The 24937-nt window shown below is 50.6% G+C and overlaps 6 protein-coding genes across 7 annotated transcripts in view; 2 read left to right on the forward strand and 4 right to left on the reverse strand.

Moving 5' to 3' along the window:
* The first annotated feature begins 5422 nt into the window (after positions 1 to 5422).
* LOC117578667 (serine protease inhibitor 42Dd) lies at positions 5423 to 6970 on the forward strand. Its single transcript, XM_034264293.1, has 4 exons — positions 5423 to 5528; positions 5596 to 6479; positions 6544 to 6688; positions 6752 to 6970. Exons 1-4 carry the CDS (start codon positions 5510 to 5512, stop codon positions 6874 to 6876), a joined length of 1173 nt encoding a protein of 390 aa, XP_034120184.1. The 5' UTR covers positions 5423 to 5509; the 3' UTR covers positions 6877 to 6970.
* On the reverse strand, positions 6866 to 7402 carry LOC117578668. The gene is made up of 3 exons (XM_034264295.1): positions 7319 to 7402; positions 7099 to 7263; positions 6866 to 7038 (listed from the first exon to the last, which is right to left on the reverse strand). Exons 1-3 carry the CDS (start codon positions 7344 to 7346, stop codon positions 6965 to 6967), a joined length of 267 nt encoding a protein of 88 aa, XP_034120186.1. The 5' UTR covers positions 7347 to 7402; the 3' UTR covers positions 6866 to 6964.
* Positions 7403 to 8338: 936 nt separating this feature from the next.
* The window catches only part of LOC117578662 (protein prickle), a 43469-nt gene continuing 26870 nt past the window's right edge, over positions 8339 to 24937 (forward strand). The window contains exon 1 of the mRNA XM_034264288.1: positions 8339 to 9358. Coding sequence (XP_034120179.1) covers positions 9318 to 9358 — 41 coding nt within the window. The 5' untranslated portion in view covers positions 8339 to 9317. The remainder of the gene's footprint in view (positions 9359 to 24937) is intronic.
* On the reverse strand, positions 9513 to 11066 carry LOC117578666 (serine protease inhibitor 42Dd). The gene is made up of 3 exons (XM_034264292.1): positions 10957 to 11066; positions 9795 to 10829; positions 9513 to 9728 (listed from the first exon to the last, which is right to left on the reverse strand). Exons 1-3 carry the CDS (start codon positions 10982 to 10984, stop codon positions 9607 to 9609), a joined length of 1185 nt encoding a protein of 394 aa, XP_034120183.1. The 5' UTR covers positions 10985 to 11066; the 3' UTR covers positions 9513 to 9606.
* On the reverse strand, positions 11134 to 12754 carry LOC117578665 (antichymotrypsin-2). The gene is made up of 3 exons (XM_034264291.1): positions 11723 to 12754; positions 11512 to 11662; positions 11134 to 11439 (listed from the first exon to the last, which is right to left on the reverse strand). Exons 1-3 carry the CDS (start codon positions 12698 to 12700, stop codon positions 11327 to 11329), a joined length of 1242 nt encoding a protein of 413 aa, XP_034120182.1. The 5' UTR covers positions 12701 to 12754; the 3' UTR covers positions 11134 to 11326.
* On the reverse strand, positions 13622 to 15446 carry LOC117578663 (alaserpin). 2 transcript variants are annotated; one of them, XM_034264290.1, is made up of 4 exons: positions 15288 to 15446; positions 15019 to 15223; positions 13922 to 14988; positions 13717 to 13853 (listed from the first exon to the last, which is right to left on the reverse strand). In XM_034264290.1, the coding sequence occupies exons 1-4, from the start codon at positions 15301 to 15303 to the stop codon at positions 13717 to 13719; spliced, it is 1425 nt and encodes a 474-aa protein (XP_034120181.1). In that variant the 5' UTR covers positions 15304 to 15446. The 2 variants fall into 2 exon arrangements, with proteins under 2 accessions (XP_034120180.1, XP_034120181.1); XM_034264289.1 differs by having other exon boundaries at positions 13622 to 13853; positions 13922 to 15223.

Here is a 24937-nt window from a genome sequence, read left to right on the forward strand (position 1 = left end):
ACAATTGTTTAGCCAGGCCGGCGCGCTCTCTCACTCTCCAACACTCCAACACTCCAATTCCCCAACTCTCTCACACTCTCCACTTCTTCACTCACTCACGCTCTCCGCACTCTCCCCACTTACTCACAATAGCGTTGCACTCACTCTCTCCTCCACTCTCAGGCGGGACCCATTTAAATGTCACTTTAGACGCGTCAGTCCGAATCCGAATTCAAATCCAAATCCGAATCTGAATCTCGCACATTAACACATCTTCGTGTGGCGCCAAAGACCCCATAAAACGCAATCTACGAAACTATTTTGGCAGGGGCGTGTCGAACAATAAATTTTGGAACCCCCGCTCCTCCATCCTGCTGCTCGAAAAACGTTGCCTAAACTCCGTTCTAAGCTCTGTTCGTGGATCGTAAAAAAGCGACAGCGACAATTTCCGTGGAAAATCCGCTTTTAAAACTCACATGTGTGTGTGTGTGTGTGTGTGCCTGTGTGCGTGTGTTGGTGGTGAACTTTTTGCTTCAGCGAATTTGCATATAAAGTGAGGCAAAGTTGGGGCGGAGGATGCGTGTGCCCTGCTGTCGTCATTCACACGCCGGGTTAGAGCCTTTTAGCCAGTGCCAATACGTCAATAAATTGGTTCCCTGTGGCAGCAAAAACTACACCAAACTGACAGACAGTTCAATTTTGGCGATGCTGCTGTTGGCTTCTGTTTTGATACACTTTCTAGGAGGAGTGGAGTTGCCTACAGCAGCAGCTTGGGGACTGTAAGTGATCTAAAATAGAGGTCGGCCGAAGTCACTCACATGCTTTGGTGCGTTTGTATGCACACACAACAGAAAATAAGTCTCAAAACGTTTCTTGCTTCTCTGCCGCTGCGCGCAGCCGATCAAAGTTCTTTCTCTGCCGCTGCAGCGGTTCTCTATTCATTGGCAGACGTCACACGAAGCTTTCACGGCCTGCGTGTGCGGACGTGTATTTGCATTCCTGCTGTCTCTGTCTAGCTGGCACTGCAAGGGCATCAAAAGCTTCGGAGCCTCAAGGCTAAATATGTACACACAAAACTCTTTCTCTTTTATTGCTTCGCCTGCTTATTCATCTCTTCGGTTTTTGCTTTGTTCCATTCCATTGTTGCTGAAAATCGACTGTCAGCGGCGCGGTATACTTTTGGGCCGAAGCGGCAAATGTAGCTGCCTATCACGCAGGCATGCCAGGGCGATGGATGTCCAATCCGCGCCCTCCCGCTCTTCCCTTGCTATCTTTGATCGATGTGTCATTTTGACAAGCAAATTAGCATACGCCAAAAGAGAGAGCGACGAGGGGGGCACAGGCCTCTGAGGAGACAGCGTCATTTGCTGAGGAGGAGGCCGCAGGAAGCGGCGATGGATCTTCTCGGATGGGTTGGGTTTGGGTTTGGGCTGGGTATTGGGACCACCATCATCATCATCATCATCATCATCGTTATCCCCATGGCCCATTCCCGCTGAGCGTGTGCTTTGGCCAAACATTTCCATTTCGAATGCATCTTCAAAGGCAGCATCTAGGCAGCATTTGCAATGCAAAATGTTGTTGGCTCCCGCTGCCGTTTGAATGGGGATCGATCGTTACATAAAGTACGCCACCAGAGAGAGCGCAGCGCCAGCGACAGGCTTGCGAAAGCAAAGGAATAGAAATGGCTGCCTGACTGCCTGACTGCCTGAAGAAGGTGCAGCCCGAGCTGGAGTGCCTCTCCCCTGGCAAACGGCATCTTGATCATGCCATTTGTTCTGTGGCCGTGGCAGTCGCTGGCTGCTGTGGCTGCTGCTGGCCATAAACTGAGTCTAAAATAATTGCCCCAGCGCTGATTTCAATCAGCTAATTGACATTTTATGATGGACACATTCCGCCCCAATAGACAAATGAACGTCGAAGGTTGCCCAAAAAATATTACATTGCATTGATATGTTGTCCATCATATTGAGAACTTAGCCTCAGACTCTTTCCAATTGAATTCGATTTGGTTTTGGCTTCGATTGGTCTGCGGATCCCATGGATCGTTCTTTCGTTGGTTCGGTGCCCACTTTGGGCATACCAATCGCGACTGACTGCTTAGGCGGCTGTCAGATGCCTTAACGGACGGCCAACAACATGGTGTGGCATGTTTCCTCCTGATAGATGTCTCTGATTTCGTAGAAAACGAAAGGCAGGCAGGGGTCTAGGGTCTGCCCCTGTCCCACTCGCTCTCCCTCTTGCAGTTTGCCTATTTTAGTGCTAATTAATGGGAAGTACAAGCAGTCGTTCTACTCGTTGCAGCTTAATTTGTCGCGGCTGGAGCGACTCGGATTGAGGCGAAGCCAGTTCCAGCCAATGTTGCATGCACCACAAGTGGGTAGACGCAAGATTGACGTGTCATCCATGCTGTTGCTCTGGCTCTGGCTGTGGCTACTCCGGCGTCTGTCCCTGTCAGCGACTGAACCTCTGTCTCGGGCCTGGTCAAGTGGAGTCCAACTCCATCTCGGACTCTGCTGCGGCTGACTTGTCGCAGAGTGTGTGCCGTGGCAGGTTTCTATTTGCATACGATCCACGCCAAGTGCAACGCTTGATTCGGATTTGGCTGCCGCAATTGAATGAACGTCTTTTTTTTTTTGCGGCACGGCCAACGCCTCGCGCTTTTCACTAAAGTGCCTCCTCGGTTGAGCCATCGATTAGATTGGGCCACAGCATTTAGCTAATTACCGAGCTTGTCGTGGAGCGGAACGGGTACCCTGAGTGGCGGGCAAACCGCTTAGAAGATGTCAGCCCGGTCGGATTCCAGTTAGAGATGAGCGAAAGCAAGGCCAATGAGGATGTGCCACCCGTACGGGGAGTAAAAGATAAAAATTTGAAATAAATATTAGCCACAGCCAATTTAACAGACTTTTAACTACGTTTATGTATAATTTATAATTATTTATCTACTTTTTTCTCACACTTTGCCTGACTTTGTACCCGTCCGTTCCCACTTTGGACCCCGCTCAGCCATTCGGCTCTCCCACAATACCCATTCCATTCCACTTCGTTCCCTTGGACCATCAATTGTTTGGGCTGTGGACACGCACCAGCACCAGCCAGCACCGGACAGAACGTGGCTAATCCCCCTGGGGCTTTACTCCTTCGATACTATGCAAATTTCGAGTATTCTGTTTTAGTTATGTGCAAATTTATTGTTTATAAAAAGCAGCAGCACCAGCAGCAGCACCAGCAGCAGGATGATGAGCTGTGGAAACAAAGGGACAGCGCGGAGAGCGATTGCTGCCATTGTTTTTTGTGTTCTTTTATTTCTGTATTTATTTATTTGGTTTTTCTGTTGTATTTCGGTGGTGTTTGGGGGGAGTTTTTTGTGGCCCAAGTTGTGCTTCTGCTCTATCGTCAACTGGTTTCGGGTTACGTGCACGCACACACAGAGCAGAGCAGAGCAGAGTCCGGCAGGAGAGAGTGGGAGAGGAGATGCAGCAGCAGCAGCGATCACATAATTCGTGTTGCTGCCTCATCATTCTTATGCTTTTCCAGGCTGGAGCACCGACTGGGGCTTTGGCTTTGGCTCCGGTGCAGAGACGGGCAGAGGGACGGAACAAGAAGACGCTTTTTGCCAAGTTTATTTTTATCAACAGCGGCAGGCAGGCAGCATTTTGCTGCCGTTGCATGATGCCTTCTGCAGCTTCAACTCCTGTCCCCCTGCTCCGTATTCCCTTTAGCACGGCCTGCTGCTGCTGTTGTGTGTATCTATAAAGACAAGAGACAGGGCTTTTTTTTTGCGGCATCCCGACATCTCACGATCTTTAACATGTTTTGTCTCGATCAGTGAAATCATTCAATCAGAACGGTCAGCATCGGCCTGCGGTCGTTGCCAGGAGACGATGCACACAGACACACAGCCACACACACTTGGAGAAACAATCTTGTAGTTGTAAATTATATAAGGCTAAGCCGAATCTGGTTTTGTGCTTTTAAGGAAGGAAGCCAAAGCCACAGCCACAGCAAACATCTCTCCCCAGTGCCAGCGATTCGATTCCCAGTGCAATCGATTGAAAGTGTTTGCGCCTCTCTTTTTTTGTTTGCGCTGCTCTCACATCTCATATTTGTACCGTAATTATGCAATATCTAAAGCACATCTACTCATATCTGCGTCGTTATTCTGCACAGATCTGAGCAGCCCATCAGTCAAATGCAGGCGCTGCCCATCCCTGCCACGGTAGCTGCCAGTTTATGACACCCCAAGCAGCAGAACAATACAAAAGGTACTTCCAATTTTTTTTGCCAGAGTCATCCTCCTTGTTTCAGTTTGATGGAGCACAAGAGCAGGAGAAACAGCGGGAGTGCGGGTCAGTGCTGCGAGTCCATAAAGCATGTTTTTAAAATTCCATTAAAATTTATTAGCATTTCACACAAAATGTGCATAAATAACGTGGACCCAAATCGGGATACTTTTGAAACCATACCGCAGAGGGGCAAACAGATAACGAAAGAGAGCGTGAGAGCGGTGGAAGCGGTGGGGGAAGCTGTTCTGAAACGGTAACCGCGCGCCCCTCTTAATGATAAAAAATTGCTTAACGTTTTCGGCCTTTGATACGCTCGTTGAGCATGAGCATGCTGTGATTTCGATTTTTGGGGGTCTCTGGGGTTTCGTAAATATCTTTCTGTCTGTCGGTATGTGCGCGCTGCACTTTATTGGAGGGCAGCGCATCTTTCCCATTGCTAAACAGTTTATGCGCAGCCTCTGTTTGCTTTTGTTTCTCCCCTTCCAAGTCCGACACGGACAACCATTGTTTATGCACGCATTATCTAAACAAATACGAAAATAACTCATTAAAATCAGCGGCTGTTAAACAGGGGCATTTTAAGGTGTTTTTCTAGGGAGTTGGAGGAAACAACACGAGAAATTAGAGTTAATGTAATTCCCCCCAAATCTAATACGCTGATCTGCTGAGCCACTGCCTCCGCCGCTCTTCCCCTGCGCACTCTTCTTCTTGGCTGCGCGCTCTCCAAGCAGTCAGTCATGTAAATAATTTGACAGAAGAGTAAATGCCGTGGGCGAGGGGTGAGAGACAAGTGCAAAAGGCAGAAAACGGCAACTCAAGTGCAACTACCAAAGGGCATTACAACAGGGTGAGACGCAACGCAGCGCACGCTCTCACTCATCTGTTTTGTACGTAAAGAGAGCATAAGATGGAGCGGCACTGCCTCACCTTATTCAAGACGTCACGCGCACAACTGCAGTGCAAAAGAGAGCGCCAACAAGAGAGCGAGTTTGCGTGCGTGCGTGGAGCGCATGCGATCGTTCGCTTAATCTCTTCCCAGTATTTCCAGAACCTTCTCCTTCCTTTCTTTTCTTGCCTTTATTGCGTCGCTTGTTCTTGTTCTTGTGGCTGCAATGCAAAGTGCATTAAGCCGCTGTCGCCGTCGCTGTCGCTGCCTCTTGGACTGTGATTCCTGGCGCGGCTATAAATGACAGGTTCCAGGCCCATTTCCCTTTCAGTATCGACCCAACGACGCAGTCGCAATGAATCGCTGGCTAAGCTGTGGGTGCTACTCCCACCACAACCCGAACTCGATTCCTAATCTCTCTGTCTCTCTCTCTCTTCACAGTTCTACTTTTAGTTGGAGCGCTCGCTGTCCCGGGCGGGCGGTGCAACACCATCAAGGAGCGCAATCTGTTCGCCACGGAGCTGTTCCAGACCCTGGCCACAGAGCGGCAGGACGAGAATGTGATCATCTCGCCAGTGTCCATTCAGCTGGCTCTGGGCCTGGCCTACTACGGCGCGGAGGGCAGAACCGCCACGGAGCTGCAGAAGGCGCTGCACGCCTCGGCCAAGGAGAGCAAGGATGGGCTGGCCGAGAGCTACCACCGCCTGCTGCACTCCTACATCAAGTCCAAGACGGTGCTGGAGATTGCCAACAAGGTGTACACCCGCGAGAACCTCAAGGTGGCGCCACACTTCCGCGAGGTGGCCCAAAAGTACTTCGACTCGGACGTGGAGGCGCTCGACTTTAGTCGCGAAACGGAGGCCGTCGATCGCATCAACGCGTGGGTGAAGCAGGAGACGCAGCAGAAGATCGACCGGGTGGTGGACAGTGTGGAGCCGGACACCAATGTGGCGCTGGTCAATGCCATTTACTTCAAGGCACGCTGGGCGCGGCCCTTCAACGATGAGGACACGCGCGAACGCGACTTCTGGCTGAGCGAGGGACTGTCCGTCCAAGTGCCCACCATGTTCGCGGACAACTGGTACTACTACGCGGACTACCCCGAGCTGGATGCCAAGGCCATTGAGTTGTTCTTCGAGAACATCAACATGACCATGTGGTTCATTCTGCCCAATCAGCGGACCGGACTGCGCGCCCTCGAGGAGCAGCTGAAGGGCGTGGACTTTAAGCTGCTCGAGGATCGCTGGCAGTACCAGAGCGTGTCCGTCTACTTGCCCAAGTTTAAGTTTGAGTTTGACACGGACCTGAAGCCCACACTGAGCAAGGTAGGAAGTCGGGCATGACACTTCATGCTTGAGTTTTTATTGGGTTTCTTTTTCCCTTTGATAGATGGGCATCAGCGCCATGTTCTCGGATGCCGCGGACTTCAGCAACATTTTCGAGGACTCGCCCATTGGCACGCGCATCAGCCAGGTGCAGCACAAGACGTTCATCGATGTGAATGAGATTGGCTGCGAGGCAGCAGGCGTGGGCTGTAAGTATTAGCCACCCTTCACCCTACACCCTTCGATATTTGCCTTATAAATCCCTTTCCTAGATGCCGCTGGAGTGCCCATGTCGCTGCCCCTCGATCCGAAGACCTTTGTGGCCGATCATCCCTTTGCGTTCATCATACGCGATCCGCACGCGGTCTACTTTACCGGACACATTGTCAAGTTTTAGCTTTTATTCAGCGCTCATATCATAGCATTGAAAGTACATTTGTAATCGCTTCATAAATGAATAAACTGGAACTCGTTTTCCATTCGATTTAGAACATGACCGTGAGGCAGTAGGGGGTTTGGGTCTCATTGTTGCACGCTCCCTCGGAGATCACTTTGATGACTGCAAAAGGGAAACTCTTTTATGGATTTCGCTCTGCATAATGGCCTGCAGCCCGCTCACCGCTCAGGCCCCGCTCCTTGCGATGGAAGTTGAACGTGTTAATGGTGCAAAATTCCGTGTTGAAGTAGCAGCCGCTGAAGGCACAAACCATTTTGCCATCGGGTTTTGGACAGTTGTTGGGCCACAGCATCCGAGGCACTGCCACCTGCACCAGCAGGGCTACAACTGCAATAAAGGATTGTGGTGGTAAATCTCGAGTGTAAATTGCTAAACCAAATACCAAGGAGGAGTACCGCAGCGCGCTTCATGTTCGATTCGTTGCCTGAAAATGATTCCAGCAGCCAACTGGCAGGCGTGACTCTCAGCCATGCCAAATCCATTCTACAGGGTTCAAGAATCCAATTATGATAAATGCAAGTCACAGAAAGCCAAGGCTAAAGCACTTCGGCTTTAACGATCAGTAGAGACTTCGGCTGATATTTCATAACGTACTCAGTGGCCGACTTTAGCTTGAGAGCTAAAAATAAACATAAAAGCCGTGGAAATAAATATGGAAATATATTTTCGAAGTCAATTGCAATATTTAACTCGAAGCAACGGGAGAACGTGCGACCCCAAAAGAGTGAGGAGAAAGTCAAGCTGGACGAACGGTGGATGCCCTGCCCTGCGAGGTTCCAGCAAGATTTGGTTAGCCCCCTCCCAGAGGCCTCTTCTAGGATCTGGGATTAGTTAAATGAACTGTCAGATCACCACAGAAACGAGTTTGCATCAAGAATCAAGATCTCTCGGGGCCCTTCTGCGGAGTAGACAGCCACAGCGCCTGCGCCTGCACCTGCACCTGCTGCTGCTGCTGCTGCTGCTGCACGTTTTAAAATTCCGCTCACAAAACGTGAAAACAAAGAAACAAAAGGAGAAACAGCAACAGGGAGAACTTGTCAGGGCGCACATAAACAATTCTAACAAAAAAAGGGACGGACAGCTAGAGGAGCGACATCACATGCCACATGCGAGGCAGCGTTCCAAGAGGGAGCGCTGCAGGAATTACAATTACAACGAGGCAGCGCTCCAAGGTATATGCTTCGAGAGGTGCAGCACTCCCCTAGGTAGTTGCATTTTGTGTACGTTGAGCCATTCCTTGATTTTATTTACTTTTAGCGGCGCGTCGAGCTGTCTGTGTGTTCCCAGTATCCAGCGCTCAGCAATTACCAGTATTTCCGCAGTCGAAAGAGAGCGCGCGCAATCGGCAGCGAAGAGAGCGCGCGCGACTCCCCGTTTGGAGTTCGTCTTTGGAGCCCGATCAGTCTGCTTTCAGACACGAACACACACGAGCGCGCGATCACTTGGCTCCACGTGAAGCACAGTTCAAGTTGCGCATGCGCGAAACCTTGCGAAAGAAAACGTTATTGCAACGGCAATCGGACAACGTCTACTGCCCCCGCGTTATTTTCGGCCAGGCCTTCTTATCAAGATCCGGGGCAGCTGTCTCGAAACCGCCCCGAGGCTTGCGTGTGCAACGTACCGTGCCACGGCCAAGAGGAGTTTTTTAATGAATAAAAAATACAAATATATGCAACAAGTAGCCGTAACCATACGTGTAGCAGCATCAGTGTGTGCCTGTGTGCCTGTGTGCGGTGTGTGTCTGTGTTTTTGGTAAAGTAAGCAACAAAAAAAATGTGCATCAATTATTTTAAATGGTCAACTTAGTGCTCCCCCCTCCCAGCCACAGTGCGCGACATCCAATCAGCGCGAAAATGTCCACCACTTTGTGCAACACAGATCCCAAGCAGTAAACACAATTAAGGCGACTGGGAGACAGCGTCCGAGCCAGAGCCAGAGCCAGAGCCAGAGCAGCGCAAACGTAATTCGGGCACCGCGAACCAGTTTCCAGTTTCTAATGCCAATCCAGCAATCGACAGGCACACTCCACCTCCAAATGCCACCAACTGCAAAATAAAAGTTATAGCCCAACAAAAAATATAAGAGAAATAACAAAAACCTAATAATAAATACGCCTAAGCCCAAATTGTTGTCAGTTTTGTGCGGCTTTTTCGTTGATTTATGTGCGCGATTAAAGGAAACAGCAACAGAAAAGTCCAAAAGGCAGCGACAGAAAACGATAATAAATAAATCCGTGTAGCTGCAGCGCCCCACCCTTGCCCCCCCACAGTGAGTGTGTGTTGTGTACCTATGAATGCAAATCAAGCGAAAAACAAAGCCAAAAGGCAACAGCTGATCAAACGCCAGAGATAAGCTGCAGTACAAGGATAAATTCCCGCAACATGGATAAACCCAATCAAATGATGCCCATGGAGCTAGAGAGGTGAGCGACATTTGTAGCTAAGCTTATGGCAACATGTGTAGCTACATTTCAGCTACATATTCTATGTGGACACTTTTTGAATTATTTAACAACAAAATATAAAACACTTAGCACCTCTTTCGTTTGCTCAAGCTCTCACACGAAATTAATTTAATTATTATATGTAAATTCAAGCACAAAAGTTGCCGCCTTTATTTAGCAATAAATGAAATGAACAAAGTGTACAACAAAATATTCAAGAGCTCGCCTCAGACATACGCATAGTTGGCAATGTGCCCAATGAAGGCTATCGAGTCCCGGTACTTGACAGCAAACACAAACGGATGATCGGCCTCGAACTTCTTGGAACGCGAGAACAAGCCCTTGAGAACTATATTTGGGAAGGGAACGAAACCATAAATAGGGGAAAGACCCTTGGGGAATGAGCAAAACTCACCGCCCGATTCCAGTGGCTGTTCCACGCCCGCCTCCGAGACCTCGACATTGGCCTTGTGCTCCACGGCATTGATGAAGTGGCTGACGAACATGCGATACATGTTGCTGAAGTCACCGTCCCGGGAGAACATTGTGTGCACGCCCAACTGCTTGAAGGGCTTCTCCAGACTGAGGCCAAAGGTAACGCTGAATTTGGGCAGCAGCACCTCCACCTTGTGCTGGCTCAGCTCACCAATCTCCGCCAGCAGATTCTTGCCCACCAGCGTTTGCTGGAGGGACCTCAAACCATCCTTGCGGTTGGGCAGCAGAAGGAGCATCGAAAAGTCAGCATTCTGGTAGGGCAGCTCCACGACCTTGGCATCGAGAGAGCGCACCTCGGCATAGTTGAAGTTCTGCAGGGTCCACATGGTGTCCACGCGCACGGACTGTCCGTTGCCGGTGCGGAAGGAGCGCTTCTCGGTCTTGTCCAGCCTGAAGGCCTTCTGCCAGGGCGCCGCAAACGAGATGCCATTGACAATGACGCCCTCGGTGCGATCGTTGAGCAGTTCGGCGGCGAGAATGTCATTGATCTTGCCATTGGTCTTGGTGGCGATCGCTCGATTGATGCCATCCGCTGTCCGCTTGTTGTACGGCGGATGGAAGTCCAACTTGTCGATGTTCGAGTCGAACTGCCGCTGGGCCACGTCCCGGAAGGAGCCCTTGAACTCCAGATTCTCGTTGATGTAGATGTTGTTGGCCAGCCGCAGATTGTTGTCGCGTGTCAGCGACTGCTGATAGCTGCCGAATCGCTGGCTCACCTGATCCACATCCCCGGGACCCAGCCGCAAGCCCTGCTGCAGCTCGCTGGCCGTCTGACCCTTGGCCCCCACAAAAGCCAAGGCCATGGAGCTCTGTATGCTGGCAGGCGAGATCACAACATTCTCATTCAGGTGATCGGCGCCCACCGCATTGTACAGATCGGCGGCCAGCAAATTGCGATCGATGGAGGCATCAAAGCCCGAGTTGGTCTTTGCCCGGGCAAGGCCCACAAGGAGCACTAGAGAACGGAGGGGAAAATGTTGTTAAAGATCGAGCGTTTTTCCTTTGATCATAAGTAGTCATAAAAGAGAATAAACGAGAGCCATGGAACCCATTAAGACCAGATCGTATAAATTGGGGCTTACGTAATAGGCAGCTGACGATGACAGCCATGATCGCAGTCGTTTGTAGCTTTGCTCCACTGATTTCGCACTTGAGATGAGACCCAAACGCGTCGGAATATAAACTGAACGAGCAGTCGAGCGGCGCTGCGCCTTGGAGGTTGTTCCAGCCGCGAATTCCAATCAATTTTCACAGCGCTCTTTCGCTCTCTTTGGCTCTCTTTTTTATTTGGGGGGATCTCAGAGAGTGATGTTTACAAATCATTTGTCACCTTTGCTCTGTGTTTATTTGCTACGAACTAGAAACTGATTTGAGCCTGAGTCGGGGCACTGATAAGGCGATAACCTCCGTGTGGCCTTCCCACCGCTGAATGCATTCGACGTCGGAGGGCACTCAGATGTCGACTATGTGGCCAGCCAGCAGCAGGCTCTTGTCGTTGCCGATGGCATAGAAGAACGGATGATTGATGGCCAGCGGCAGGGCGCGTCGAAACAGATCCCCAAAGGCTGCAAAAAGACAGCAGGCAGCTGATTAAAGAGAGAGAGAGAGAGAGCAAAGACTTCCAGACACAAACTTACAGAAAGAATCGCTGGCGCTGCCACCCGCCTCCTGCAGCTCCAGCAGCGTGCTCTGCGACATCTCACCCAGATGGGGGGCCGAGCTGGCGAGCAGCGAACTGAAGACTTCACCCAGCTGCGCCTCCGCTGTGAAGAGTCGCGTCAGACCCAGCTGCAAGGCAAGGAAGGGGGTTGGAAGGGATTTACCGTTTGCGTTCTACTCTTTGCTCACCTCTTTCAGCACCTTGGAGAGCTGCGAGTGGACCAGCACCTGGAACTTGGGCAGCGTGAGAGCCACCTTGCGCTCGCTCATTTGCCCACGGAGATACTGCAGATCGTACTTGGCCAGCTGCTGCTCCAGCTCCGGCAGTCCATCCGCTCTGTTGGGCAGAATGAGCAGCAGCCGCAGCTCTGCCACGGCAAAGGGCAGCTCAATCAGCTGCGCGTCCAGAGCGGCTATCTCCGCGTACCTGAAGCGATGCTGCCCGAACATGGCATCCACCAGCTTGGGTCGCTGTCCCTCGCTAAAGAAATTGATGCGCTGCGTCTCATCGGGGTCGAAGCTCTGGGCCCAGGGTGCGCGGAAAGTCACCGCCGACACGTGCAGGAAGGGTGTGTCGTGTTCGGCGATGGCCTCGAGCTGCGCAGCACTGACCAGCTCTCCCACACTGAAGTTGCTGCGGGTGAGGAAGTCATAGTTGATGGCTTGGGCGGCGCTGGCGGGCGACTCCCACTCGAGGCGATGGCTGCCGACTCCCATTTGGGCTGCGAGCGCCTGGAACTCATCCCGAAAGTTGAAGGTAAAGCGCTGCAGCGTGTAAAAGTCGCTGAGCAGACGCAGGCGACAGCCCACGGCCGAGGATTGCTTCAGTTCGGAAAGCAGTTCCCGAAGGCCAGCGAGCGATTGTCGGGCGCTGCTCGCATGCGGCAGATCGAGTGCCTCGCGCAGCTCCCGGGCCGCCGCGGAGTCGGGCTCGGTGCCAGCATACAGCAGGCCGAGTGCTGCCTGCACGAGGATGGGCGACACGGCCACATTGACACTGGGTTGACTTCGTCCCAGCCTGGCGGAGAGTCGCAGCCCAAAGCGATAGTTGGAGGCGCTGGCGGTAGCTGAGCCCGGACTGCCCGAGGCAGCGCCAACGACTGCCAGCAGTTGGATAGCCAGCAGCGCGGCCAGTGGGAGTCGTCTCCAGTATTGTTTATTGCTCATGGCTTGTGGCTATTCCAAGCTTTGTTTGGTTTGCGTAGTTTGTGATCCAGTGGTTTACACACAACTAAACGAAGTCGTCACACGGCTCATTCATGGAAATTCAAAAATACTTCGAAGACATTGAGCCGGTCGGGGTTCACAGTTTGTTTATTGATTGCGCAGCCAAAAGCTCGGCATTGAAATTCTGTCAGTGTTGCTGCGGGGGGGTTGGTGGGGAGGGACGCTGACCGAGAGAGAGAGAGAGGCACAGTAGCTGCTGTGAGCACACAAACGAATTGAGAGCGGGAGAGCGGGAGTTGAACTTTTGAAGAGCGCAAGCAGGCGCAGAGAGTGAGAGGGAGAGGGAGAGGGAGTGTCGTGCTATCCAGTAATGATTTCAAGATCAAGCTTCTACCTGCCCGCCTCTCTGCCTCTCCGTTTCGCTACACTTGCACAAAACAAAGCTGTAAACATTGAGCCAGCCGAGCCTTAATCCCTGCTGAAGCCCCTTTTTCTGCGAGTGCATGGGCAACCTTGAGTCGAGGCTATTAATTATGCGCAGCTTTCAGCGGGTATTCCAATTACTCATCTCGGGCTTTCCCCTCTCTCTGTCATTCTGTCGCGCTCTCGATATACACTCGTGCTGGCTGTAGTGCGCATGAGGAAGTTCGCTTTGAAAAATGATTGAGAAATTCGCTTTTTATTTATAGCCACTCCAGTGAGGCGGCAGTGGGGGCCAGGCCAGATCGTGGCTGGGCTACCCAAACGGGTTTGCCAACTTACAGCAACGAGCGAACGGCAATCGCTGGAAATTCTGAATCCAAATCAACAAACAGAATGAGCACGAGCTGGGAAAAGGCACCCACCGGAGGTGCAGCTGTGGGCTGCAAAGGTTATCGTTCCTACAGCGAAAGGTGATTCGCATTGAATGATTCGCAATCCTTGGGGGAACTATGAGTATTTTTTGTTCACTTTATTATTTGTTTCGCAAATGCATCAATCTCTCTCTGCTCTAGGGTGTGTCGCGGCGGAGTCTCTTAGGCCAGTGCCGTGGGCTGCAGCACGTGGCCGATGAAGAGCACCGAGTCGGGTGTGCGCAGCGCAAAGACGAACGGATGATCGGCATTGAACTCGCGCGACTTCATGGGCAGGGAGAGGGGCACAAACTTGGCATCTACCAAAAGAGAGAGAGAATAAAGTTAATCCTGCACGCTGAAAGCTTCTCCTTTTAGCTGTACTCACATGATGAAGCCGCCGCCTCCGAACCCGCCTCGTTCACATCGATGAAGGCCTTCTGCAGTATTTTGGACACGCGCACGGGCCGATTGAGCATTTTTGTGACTTGGGACCTGCGCGTGAACATCTCGCGGATGCCGAGCTGCTGCAGTGGCTCCGTCATGTCCTGCTCGAACTCAATGCGGAACTTGGGTATCCGAATGGTCACCGTCTCCTGGCGCAGGCGTGCCGCAATCCTGTTGAGATCGTGCTGGGGACGTGCCAACTGCTGCTCGAGCTGTGCCAGGCCATTCACTTGGTTGGGCAGCAGAATCAGCATGCTGACCTCACTGTCCGCGTAGTTCATCTCCAGGGCAGTGGCCCCAAGATCGGGCAGATCCGCATAGCCAAACACATCATCGTTGAACATCATTGCCACATTGCTGGGCGCACCGCTGCCGCGTCGGAACTTGCCGGAGCTCGTGTCCGTGGCGGAGAACTCGTTGGCCCAGCGGGCCTTGAAGTAAATGGCATTCACCAGCATCGCCTCCGTCTGGCCATCGATGTCGCCGGGCTTGACCAGCTCCCGGATCTTGTTGCGCGTCTTGTCCGACACCCAGGCATTGATCCAGCCAGCCGTAGCCCTGGCGCGTCCCATGTCCACGGGCTCTATGCCGGACGAGTAGTAGTACTCCGCGTACTCCGGATAATCCCGATTGACGGCGCCCAGATTCTTGTTGTAGAACATCTGACTGACAATGTTAAGCTCCGCATTCTGTAGCTGTCGTCGCTGTTTGATTAGCTGACGGAAGTCCTGCCCCACGGCCTGTGCATCGCTGCTGAACTCCGCCGCCTGCTGCAGCTCCTGGGAGGTGCGACCCTCGGAGGCGCCGTAGATCATGCCCAGCAGCGCGTGCACCGACACTGGCGAGTAGACCATATTCTGTTGCTGCGAACGGCTGGCAATGGGCTGGAAGAGCTTCGAGCTGAAGCGATCCTTGAAGCTGTGCTTGGCAGGGGGACGTGTGGGACTGTTGGAGGCGGCGGGCAGATGCACCTCATTGGCGCCCAGCACATTGGCGGGCTGTGGCTGTTGCTGGGGCTGTTGCTGTGGCTGTTGCTGGGGCTGTGGCTGTTGCTGCTCATCGGCAGTCGTCTGGGGCTGCAGCTCATCCTCCAGCGGCCGCTGATTGTCTGTCTGAGCTCTGGGTGCTGCCGGAGCAGCGAGTGCGCCTCCGAAACGCAATGCGATGGGCACGACATAGGTGCCGTGGGTGTAGGCCTGCGCAGCCAGCAGGTAGGGTCCCAACACCAGGAGCAGCAGGAATACTAAAAGAAAACAGAGATTGGCCTACAGAACGTGCCTCGAGGTGTAGCTGTTCCTTTTGCTTACTGCATTTGCTTGCCATTTCGTTGTCTGTTATCTCAGCCGCTTGACCCGTTACTGTTTTCCGCACTATATTTAAATAAATATCAATCAATTCCTTGTCGCTGTGCGGCCTGCTGCGGTGTAGTGCTGAGTCGATCAGCACGATTGCAGCTTTAATACAAAACTGAACTTAAAGATGATCGCAAATCGCCAAGCGCAAAACGGAACGGAGACAGAGAGAGAGAGCGCGAGAACCGGTCCAGAACACGACTTCTATGCTGGCAGCGCAGAAAGAGAGAGAGAGAGAGAGAGAGAGAGGCAGAACCAGTTGAGGTTCGCTGCTCTCCCGTCTGTTTACGGGCCATTCGAGTGGGGAAAAACCCAAGCACAAGCCGAAGCGAAGCAAAGCTCAGGCCGAAGCCACTGCTGATGCTGAAGCTGATTCTAATTGCACACAAAAAGCAAAAGGTACAGACATCAATGCATACACACAGACACATGTGTAGAGACATTGCACACAGACACATGTGTCCGTGGAGCTGTTGCCTGCTTGGTTTTCCCGATCTCTGCCCCCAATTGTTGGTTTGCCGCGTGGGTTGCCCGTCGCCCATTTCCCATTTCCCATTTCCCACTTGGCAGCGTGATGTGACTCATACGAAAGAACATCTTCCAGTTGTAAACCTGTCTACAAGTTCTCTCTCTCTCTCTCTGTCTGTTGTATTTATAGAAACATTATCTTGGGCCCGGCATCGACTCATAACTCTGCCACTTCCTGCTGACATTTGTATGCCACCAAAATGCTACCTCAAGCACATTAGATAACTCTTTTCTTTCCCCATGTCCACATCCATTTCATAGTCACAGACCATAAATATTAGCGCTAGCATCTAATTAGAATATTCCAACCGGCAGATCAAATCTAAGAACGGAGCCAGACCGCACACGTGGTCTCTGTTGCAGCCTCACTCTCAGCATTTCCATTTCCATTTCCAGTTTCGCTGCTGGAACCTTTTTAATTATGTAAAAACCAAACACGAAATGCATTTCATATCAGCACTCTGCCGCTCCCTGCCAGCACTCAATCTGTTGCGTTCTGTGACCCAATTTGCAGGCGGCCGAATGTGTAAACATAATTTACTCCAATTAGAGTGCCGCCGCCACCGCCACCGCCTTATTAGTGTGCCACGCCCACGCCAGCACACACTCCACACCGCCTGTTGCTGCTGTTGCATACGAAATTGGGGCACATATTCAGAGTGCATCGCAGATAGCAGGCACATGAACGAGGGGTAGGCATAGAATGCAATCAATAAATGAAGTGGAAGCAAAGTTAAAAGTGCCCACAGGCGGGGGGAGTACACACTCGAGCTAATTGTAGTGCCTGCCCCCAGGTGCGTGCATTTCATTCCATTCAACTCTGTGAATCTATCCCTCCTGTGTCATGCGAGTCTCCCTCCTGTGACTGATTTGTCGTCGAGTGTTTTGCCAGTGCAAACAAGCAGTTCGCCCAGGCGGCAAGCAGTACGAGCAGGCAGCAAGCAGTACGACTGGGCAGAGGGACAGCTTTAACATCGTTCTGATTGGGTCTATCAAATGTCTATGGCATGAAGCATTTCTGATGGCATTTAGATGTGTATCATCTGGCACCACTTTCAGCTGTCATTTTGTAGTAAGAATTGCCTCAATCAGCTGCACTGATCATTCCTTCTCTTGTTAGATTCCAATGAAAACAAATATTATTGAATATGAAATTCCCTAGAAAAGCAAACGCAAGTCAAAGATTAATTCACAGATTTATGGGAATTAAAGAGAAATATACCATTTATGTGCATTCCACTTTTCATTTGCGATTTCCTTCAATTAGTCACTCAATTAACCACCTCACACCAACCCACTGCAAGCCACAACCCACAGAGCATGAAAATATTATAAATTGTCGCTGCAATGTTGCCTCAATTAGCGTGTGCAACATGTTGCAAACCACAAAAGCAATTTGTTGCTGCAAGCTGCCAACCAGACTCTAGTTGGACGCTCATTAATTTGCGTGTTGAGTGGAGAGTCGCTGGAGCATTAAATGACATGGGAGCAGGTGTGGAGTGGCGGAGTGCAGGTGGAGTGGGAAGTGCATGGAAGGCGGCAAATGAGGCACACACACTGGACTGACTGACTGTCCGTTGGCGTCGCTTACAACAAAATCGCATTAAATTGCACGCTTTGCGGCACGATTTGCCCGATTTGCATATAATTATGGCAAATAAATCATAAAGTTGCCGTCAAAATATTTACACATGCGATTTCCATATACAGACGTTTTGTATGTGGCGTGAGTCTGACGCCGCAACATGTTGCTAACGAGGCGACTCCACGCTCCTGTAGCGCCGCCACTGCATCCGGAGCCTGGCATCAATTAAAGCAACATAAATGAAACTTATAATTTTGTTTTAACTTAATCATAGTCGGCATTCTTTGTCCTCTCTGCCCCCCGCTTTGGCTTTCCCACTCCGCTCTGCAGAGACGTAAATGCAGCAGATCATGCATTTAGCAGCATTTATAGAAATTGCTGCGGGAAGCGAAGCTGCGCTCTCTCTTGCTGCCCGCCTCTTTCCCGCTCTCACGCTTGCTGTTGTCCCAAGAACTGTACAGTTCTTGGGCAGGGCAGGGGGAGAGCCGACTGCAGGTAATCGCTGTTTAAATTTGTACTTCGTGATGCAATCATTCTGAATGTCAGAGAGCTCGGCAGAGACTCTCTGTCGCTCCCTCTCTCGTCCGTTAAGCTCTTTCGTACGTTAGGCGCCATAATGGGTAGAGCCTTGCACACACCCACACACAGATCTCAAGTGTGGGAGAGAGGGAGACAGCGCTCTGCTGAGGTCAGCAGCCAGGCAGTTGTTGTTTTTGTGCTGCATTGTTTGCGGACTCCTTTTGTGGGCTTGGTTCTGGCTCACTCTGCGTGTTCTTTATTGATCTAAATTTGTGGTTTGCAAATTTCCAGCTCCCTCTCTCTCTCTCTCTCTGTGTGTGTGTGTGTGTGTGTGCTGCTGCTTGGCATTCCATTGGCATTTTGGGGCCGCCGCAATTGTCTGTTATTTCCTTTATAGATCTAACTGCCAGGGACTCTAATGAGCCGAGATCTTATTGTAATCAGTTAAGGCTTAATTGGAGCCGCAGCCACGCCCCCACAATGGGGGGAATCAAGAGCAAGATTAGGCGGAAAGTACCGCTAAAGCAAAAGCAAAAGCAAAAAGCTAACTGCCAGTGGCGCTGGCATTTTGTTTTATTTCTTGTATCCAACCGACTTGACTTGCCAATATATCAGACAGCAAGCACAAGAAAACGAGCGGAACAGCCTTTCATTAGAGTGCAGGAAAAGAACAACAAAAAAAGAGCCACAGAATAATGATGAATTGCGGCATTATCGCACGGGTAATACAGCCATGGAGGAGACAGCGAACCACATAGGAAACTGGAGCACACCGGCACGAACAGAGAGAGAGAGAGAGAGAGAGCGGAGCACAGAGCCAGGCCAGGCCAGGCCATGTCATGTCAGGGGTGGAGCAGAGCCCCAGAGCCCCGAAGAGCCCAAGACAAATATGTAATTGGCCGGCAGACACGAAGGTGCGCGAGTATCACGTACAAGCCAGGCAGACTCAAATGCATCGACATGTTGATTTATTTGCATTGCAACAAAGCCAAGAACATGGGCGAACACTGTGAGAAGTTTGGGGCCAGAGAGCAAAGAAAGTTGTGTCAGGCAGTTCCCAGCTTCAGATGCAAACATTTCTTGCAGTGCTGGAAAAATCCAACACGTTCTCGTGGCCAATTTCCCGAACAACTTAATTGAATTTCGCCTCGGGGCAGCTCTTGGCAGCAGTGCAACGCCGCGTATACGCAATGTCTTCCCGGTGGCTCTGTCGCTCATTTGCATTTTTCATTCAGCACGCACGCAGAGCCCGAGAGTCTGATCGACCTTAGCTGCATAATGTGGCTTATTTCTGGTGTACATTCGCTGGCCCCGACACACCCCAAAAGCCGCCTTCAACTTTAACATTTTTGCCACGGATCGCGGACTCTTTTTTTGTTGTGGATTTGCAATTAAAGTCGCAGTCGCAGTCGAAGTCGAAGTCGGAGCTACGCCCAACAGCCGCTGGCGGATCCACCCATGACAATTGCCTTTGACATTTGAGAGACGGAAAAGCTGGAGACTGGAAAAAGACTAAAAGGAAAACCAATTTAAAAGCGTTTTTGTTTTGCTTTTTTGCTTTTTTGCTATTTGCTGCCATAACTAAGTCGCTCTCTGGCAGAGCCGCACCTTTGTCGGCCTGTCAAGCTGGAAAACTGGCCAAGAGAGCCGCAGCAGCAGCAGGCCGGGCCAACAGTTTTGACAATTTACCACCAGCCTCGGACTTGCGATGTCCGACTGGGAATCAGAGTCTTACCTTCTGTCTCTCTCTCTCTCTCTCTCTCTCTCTGTGGCTGTCTTTGTCCATTTGTATAATTGGCAACTCTAATTTTGTGTGCGCTTTGCGGGAATCCCAATCCCAAACCAGTGGCTGCCCGGTGCCTTATTATGGAGTTGGTGGCTGGAAAATTCACGATCAGCGAGCAGCGCGGAGCCGGTTAAGCGTGAGTAATCGGAAAGGCAGCAGGCAGCAGGCAGCAAGGAGAACTGCACAAAAATGAAACTGGTTTGTGGGTTTTGGGGCGGCAGCTCTAAGAATTACAAGCACACACTGCAAGAGAGAGAGAGAGAGAGAGAGAGAGAGAGATAGCTGTAGCCAGTGTTGCCATAATGCTCGTCATAAATTCTCCAAATTACCCAACACGTCGAGGTCTCGGACTCGATCTCTGCCTCTGCCTCTGCCTCTGCCTGATTGCAAATTGTGTGACAGCAAAGTTCGCCTCGCTCCGCGTAAATTGAATTTATGTAGCGCGCTCCCTGCCGCTCTCTCTGGGAGCTATTTACTCACAGGATTAATTGTGCCACGAAGCTGGACTCTGTTGCAGTCCATTCGTCAATCAATGTACCCCCAAAGATATTGATTTCCAAACATGAGCCTCGATTGAAGCCACAGCTGCCGGTGCAGTCGGTCCATTGAACTTGTCCCGCCATTTGGAGATCAACAGAAGAAGCCAATAAAATATTTCCATGTTCTCTTCAACAAAAGCGTTCCAAAGTCATTAAAAATGTTTTAGCTCCGCACAGAGATTATGGCTAATAAAGTTGGAAGATTGAAGATAAAATCTCCGATTGTGTAAGCCAAAACGTGGAGATAAATAAAAGAGCAAACGGGAAATAAATTATGGCTTTTTGGAGCTCACATTTGGCTGCAGTTTGCTGTAGGAAATCTGGAATGAAAGAGGAATTTGTGCCCTAAACATGGCCCTAACTTTGGCTTTGGCTAATTGCAAAATGTCAAATGCCTGCGAGTATATTCTGTGCATACATAAATACATATTTTCTACATAAATACATATGTTTGTACATAAGTACATATTTTTGTGCTGTGTGCCGTGATTCATTTGCCCATTTTATGGGCAACATTTTGTAGACTTTATTTTGCTGTTGCCCACTTGAAAGGCGGCTCTTGTCCGCTGTTTGGTAGCCTCAAGTTCCTCACTTATTTTGTGAGTTGTCTGTCAAGGCCCACGCGCTGAGCGGTTCCCAGCTGTTACCAGCACACATTACGCACATTTGCGTAACAGATTCAAGTGCGCAGGAGGTCTCAAGTGGGGGGGGAAGCATTGAACATTACTCAAAAAATGTACATACATAAATGTATGCCTTCTGGCGGCTCCATGGTTGGGGAGCATTACGCAGCAAGACAAGTTTTCGAGTGGCTGAAAAATGTTTTCTGTTTCAAGTTTTTATTTTTTGTGCGCCGGTAATGAGTCTGCAGAAGTTTCGTCTGCTCCAAGCGGGGGGGAACTGGTTTTTTCTATACAAAAATGAACTGTGTTTTGATTAATACTCGATTAAATCGAAGCGAAGCCGAGCGCGCTGCTTGGCTCTATGGATTATGTTTGGCACAGGTTTGAGGCGTTGAATGTCTGCCTGGAAAGTGTTCATCTTGTTGATGGGAGCAAAGGTTCTTCGTGCCGGATGGCCAGCTAATTGGCCTAATTATGGTGCAGTTTACTGCGAGGACAACATCAACTGCAGGCCAGTACGATTCACACTTCCGCGATGGATGGGGCCAGAGTTTGTTTTAGCCGTTGCAAAACGGCAAACAACAAAGGCCAACGGAGGCAGCGGAGAGAGACAGAGAGAGAGAGAGAGAGAGAGAGCTCAAGAGTTGCCGTCTCCAAACTTGAGAATCGAGTGCAGGGAATGGCACCCAAAGGCAGACTTGAAGTTGCAGCAGTGGCGGGGGCAGGGGCAGGGGCAGGGAGAGGTAGCGGCCTGCAGTGTGTCTGCTGCCAACATCGTGACTAATTACATGCGACATAAAATGAAAGAAAATCCCCGTAGCCCAGGAGAGGCAGCGCTGGCAACCAGGTCGTATACGTAATTGAAGAAAAAGTATCTGAAAATTGGCAAACGACAAGCGGCAGCGGCTGCAGCAGTAATTGGCAGGAAAAGGCAGCAGCAGCCAAGAGCCAAGAGCCAAGAGCCAGCCACCGCTGCAGCAGCAGCAGCAGCAGCAGCAGCAGGAGGAGGAGGCTGCCACTTGACAATTCAATAAAAGTTGAGCTCCGATTGCTGACATTCTGCTAATAATCAGCAGCTCTTGGCCCTGACACTGGCTGGCTCTAATTTGAGCATTTTTGGCTGTGGCAACTCCCCGTGGCATGGCGGCTGTTCATTAAATCTGCATCTGTTGCAGCCATTCTCCTGCCGCGTCCAAACAATTTATGTGGCAGGCAGCAACTGCTGTTCTCTTGCTGATTTCTGGTTTCTGGTTTCTGTTTCTCTCATCTTGAACGCCCACTGGCCTGGCATCGCCATCTGCTGTTGCAACTTGCGCTGCCACACGAAAATAGCGCAAAGTAGTGCATCAATAAACAATAACAATGCTCCTGCTGCAAACAAAACAGGAAAAGCCAAAGCCAAAGCCAGCCACATGTGCGGATGTTGCAACAACAACTGCTGCCTGCCTGCCTGCCGCTGGCGAGTCTGCTGCCTGTCAATAAAGAAGAGAAAAAGAAAAGGCAATGCCTGGAAAATCCGTGTAGAGTGTGGCAGGGGCCGAACATGTGCAAGTTGCAGTGGCCCGCGGTTAAGTGAAAGAAATAGCTGCCAATAGCGGAAATATTAGTCTGTGGCAAGGGGCAAACTCCTCCGAAAATGGGGGGCTCCTGCAGCTCGCAGACAATGTGTTTATTATGGCATAGAAAGATGGATAAGCATCTGGCAGCAGTCTCCGCGAATATGAAAAGTATTTCGCTAATAAATCGATTCAATCCGATACGTTATAATCCGATCCGATCCGATCCGATCTGTGGGTATAATTAGCCATTGAATTGCTAGAAATTTGAGTGAGTTTAGGAGCTCCAGAAACTGGGGTAAGAGGTGGGTTAGAGGAGTGGAGTTTGCTGTAAATTTTGATACATTTTGTAGCTCAAAGCAAGTTCTCCCATCTGGCCATGCCTGAAGTGTGCTCCATGACATGTCACTACCCCGAGGTATGTGGAACGAATCAATGCCAACCTGCGCCCAATCCAATTGTCGCTGAAAACGGGCATCCAAATGCCTCGACATGGCTGCGCGGCAAAGGGCTGTCAGGGGCAAAGTCAAACCGATTGTGTTAAATCAAATGAAGCATAATTTTGACTCAATTTATGTGCAGGCAGTAGCCCCAAGCCCAGGGGGAACGCTTAGCCCACCCACCAAAGACGGGGCCAGAGGGTTGCTGACTTTGATGAGAGCTGACAGGATGGTGGAGAGAGCTCTGGCCCGGGGCTGCCTCATCTATCTATTAATGACTTGCATATTTACGAGCCAGTCCCTCTCTCTGGGTCTCTCTGCGCCCGTGGGCACCCACCCAAAATGAGTGCAAATAAGCCAAAAGATTTCAATAATAGACAAACACAACGAACGGGCAAATACCACGAAATACTCGTCAAAATGTGTTGCAAGTTTTGCCTGAGTTTTGGTCTGGTTCTCGTTGCGAAAGGCGTAGTAAAAACGGGGCAAGCGGAAGAGCCCCCAGCGATCGGCGCTTTTATCCGCATTTTGTAGTTCGCTTTGATGTGGCCATGGATTTCGTCAACATGTGGCACGGCCCAACGATGCGTGGCAAGTCTTTAAATAAACAGCAGAGTCAGCAAGCGGCAAGCGGCAAGCAGCTGCCTGGATCCAGCGGCATTTGCATATGATTTTTTGTGGCAAAGGGAGGAACGACCCAGCGCTAGGCTTAGAGCTAAAAAGTGGCTTAAAAAGTCGAGTAGAGAGTGGCTTAGTTAGTTGCTGTCTGTCTGTCTGTCTGTCTGTCTGCTTTATGAGCGCTTCTGTGTGGGCTTTTCCCACAGCAAAACGGGCAGCGGGAGGAGGCACTGGCACAACACAATGGGCCTATCAAAGTCTAAGAGTGCGCCCCTTGATGAAGTGTTTGGAAATATCAGGCAATCAGCATATCAGCGGCAGTCACGGAGGGAGCTGACAAAAATTGTAATTGAGCCGCCGCCTTGGGTACTTTGATAATGATGGGAAACATCTTTTTTGGGCACTGATATTGTCATTATCTAAACGCAACTTGAAGGTGACATTTTGTGTATTTTGTGCTAGAAATTCCACTATCTGCTCTCTCTCTCTCTCTCTCTCTGTGTCTCGCATGTTTAACCCCTTAGCTGCTTTAACACTTGAAACTGTTCGCTGCCGGGCCACAAAGACCTGCAATATTTGTTGGGTAAAAACCAACCCCAAAAGAGTCACAACAGCCGCAACATGTCTGGCAAATGGAATTAGGAAATCTTTTTCGCCAAATCCAACAAATCATGTTAAAGGCGGCCCCGGCCATGGCAAGGCCCAGGGCGAGGTGAGTATCGTTGTGTCTGTGTCGTGCAGTGGTGAAGGGGAAGGGGAAAGGGAACTGTAACGGTAACGGTAACGAGAACGCCGGCGGGCTGAATGTTTATACCGCTCTCGGTTTTTGGGCTGTTGGGCTGAAAACTGTGCGGTTTTTGGGGGAGGGGGAGCAAAAGAGAACTTGGGGGAGAGCTTGGAGTTGGACAGCGTAGTGAAGGTGGTCCGCGTGGGCGTGTGACAATATCGAGGGTGGAAAAGCAGTCCAAGAACTGCCAGACGGCAGGGGCATAAAGTTTATATAATTATTTTTATGCCGACTCTCGTAAGCAGAGTGGGGAGTGCGAAGTGAAGTGTGTGGTCTCTCCTGGGTCTCTGTTCTTGCTAAATATGTGAGTTATGCAATGAATAAAATTAAATTACGCAAATGTCATTTGTCTGTGATGTTGGTCGTTGTTGCTCGCTGATGCTGCAACATGTTGCTAATGACAGCAAAGGCCTGGCCTCACACCTACCAACCAGATGCATTTTAATTAAAATTTTGAAGCAGTTCTCGCTTTAATCGAAGGGAGAGCCCTCTGCTGCCGCTGCTCCCCCTCCTGTACCCAAAGCGGAAATTGTGTGTGCGGCTGTTGAAGTGTTGTTGGTTGTTGGTTGTTATTGCTGGCAGTACGCTCCACCCACCAGGCAACGTTATGCATGTTTGTTGTCC

Source organism: Drosophila guanche, unplaced genomic scaffold, assembly GCF_900245975.1.
Source record: "Drosophila guanche unplaced genomic scaffold, DGUA_6, whole genome shotgun sequence".
Classification (NCBI taxonomy): Eukaryota; Metazoa; Arthropoda; class Insecta; order Diptera; family Drosophilidae; genus Drosophila; species Drosophila guanche.

Bases quoted from the DNA above. Each gene is read 5' to 3' on its own strand.
- LOC117578667 (XM_034264293.1), top strand. The intron at 6,480-6,543 runs GTAGGAAGTCGG...TCCCTTTGATAG, and splicing joins TGAAGCCCACACTGAGCAAG to ATGGGCATCAGCGCCATGTT. The intron at 6,689-6,751 runs GTAAGTATTAGC...TCCCTTTCCTAG, and splicing joins CGAGGCAGCAGGCGTGGGCT to ATGCCGCTGGAGTGCCCATG.
- LOC117578668 (XM_034264295.1), bottom strand. From the start codon at position 7,346: ATGAAGCGCGCTGCGGTACTCCTCCTTG. The intron at 7,264-7,318 runs GTATTTGGTTTA...CCTTTATTGCAG, and splicing joins CGCTGCGGTACTCCTCCTTG to TTGTAGCCCTGCTGGTGCAG. The intron at 7,039-7,098 runs GTGAGCGGGCTG...TCCCTTTTGCAG, and splicing joins CAAGGAGCGGGGCCTGAGCG to TCATCAAAGTGATCTCCGAG.
- LOC117578666 (XM_034264292.1), bottom strand. From the start codon at position 10,984: ATGGCTGTCATCGTCAGCTGCCTATTAC. The intron at 10,830-10,956 runs GTAAGCCCCAAT...TCCGTTCTCTAG, and splicing joins CATCGTCAGCTGCCTATTAC to TGCTCCTTGTGGGCCTTGCC. The intron at 9,729-9,794 runs GTGAGTTTTGCT...TCCCAAATATAG, and splicing joins ACAGCCACTGGAATCGGGCG to TTCTCAAGGGCTTGTTCTCG.
- LOC117578665 (XM_034264291.1), bottom strand. From the start codon at position 12,700: ATGAGCAATAAACAATACTGGAGACGACTCCCACTGGCCGCGCTGCTG. The intron at 11,663-11,722 runs GTGAGCAAAGAG...CTTGCCTTGCAG, and splicing joins TCTCCAAGGTGCTGAAAGAG to CTGGGTCTGACGCGACTCTT. The intron at 11,440-11,511 runs GTAAGTTTGTGT...GTCTTTTTGCAG, and splicing joins CAGCGCCAGCGATTCTTTCT to CCTTTGGGGATCTGTTTCGA.
- LOC117578663 (XM_034264289.1), bottom strand. The intron at 13,854-13,921 runs GTGAGTACAGCT...CTCTTTTGGTAG, and splicing joins GGAGGCGGCGGCTTCATCAT to ATGCCAAGTTTGTGCCCCTC.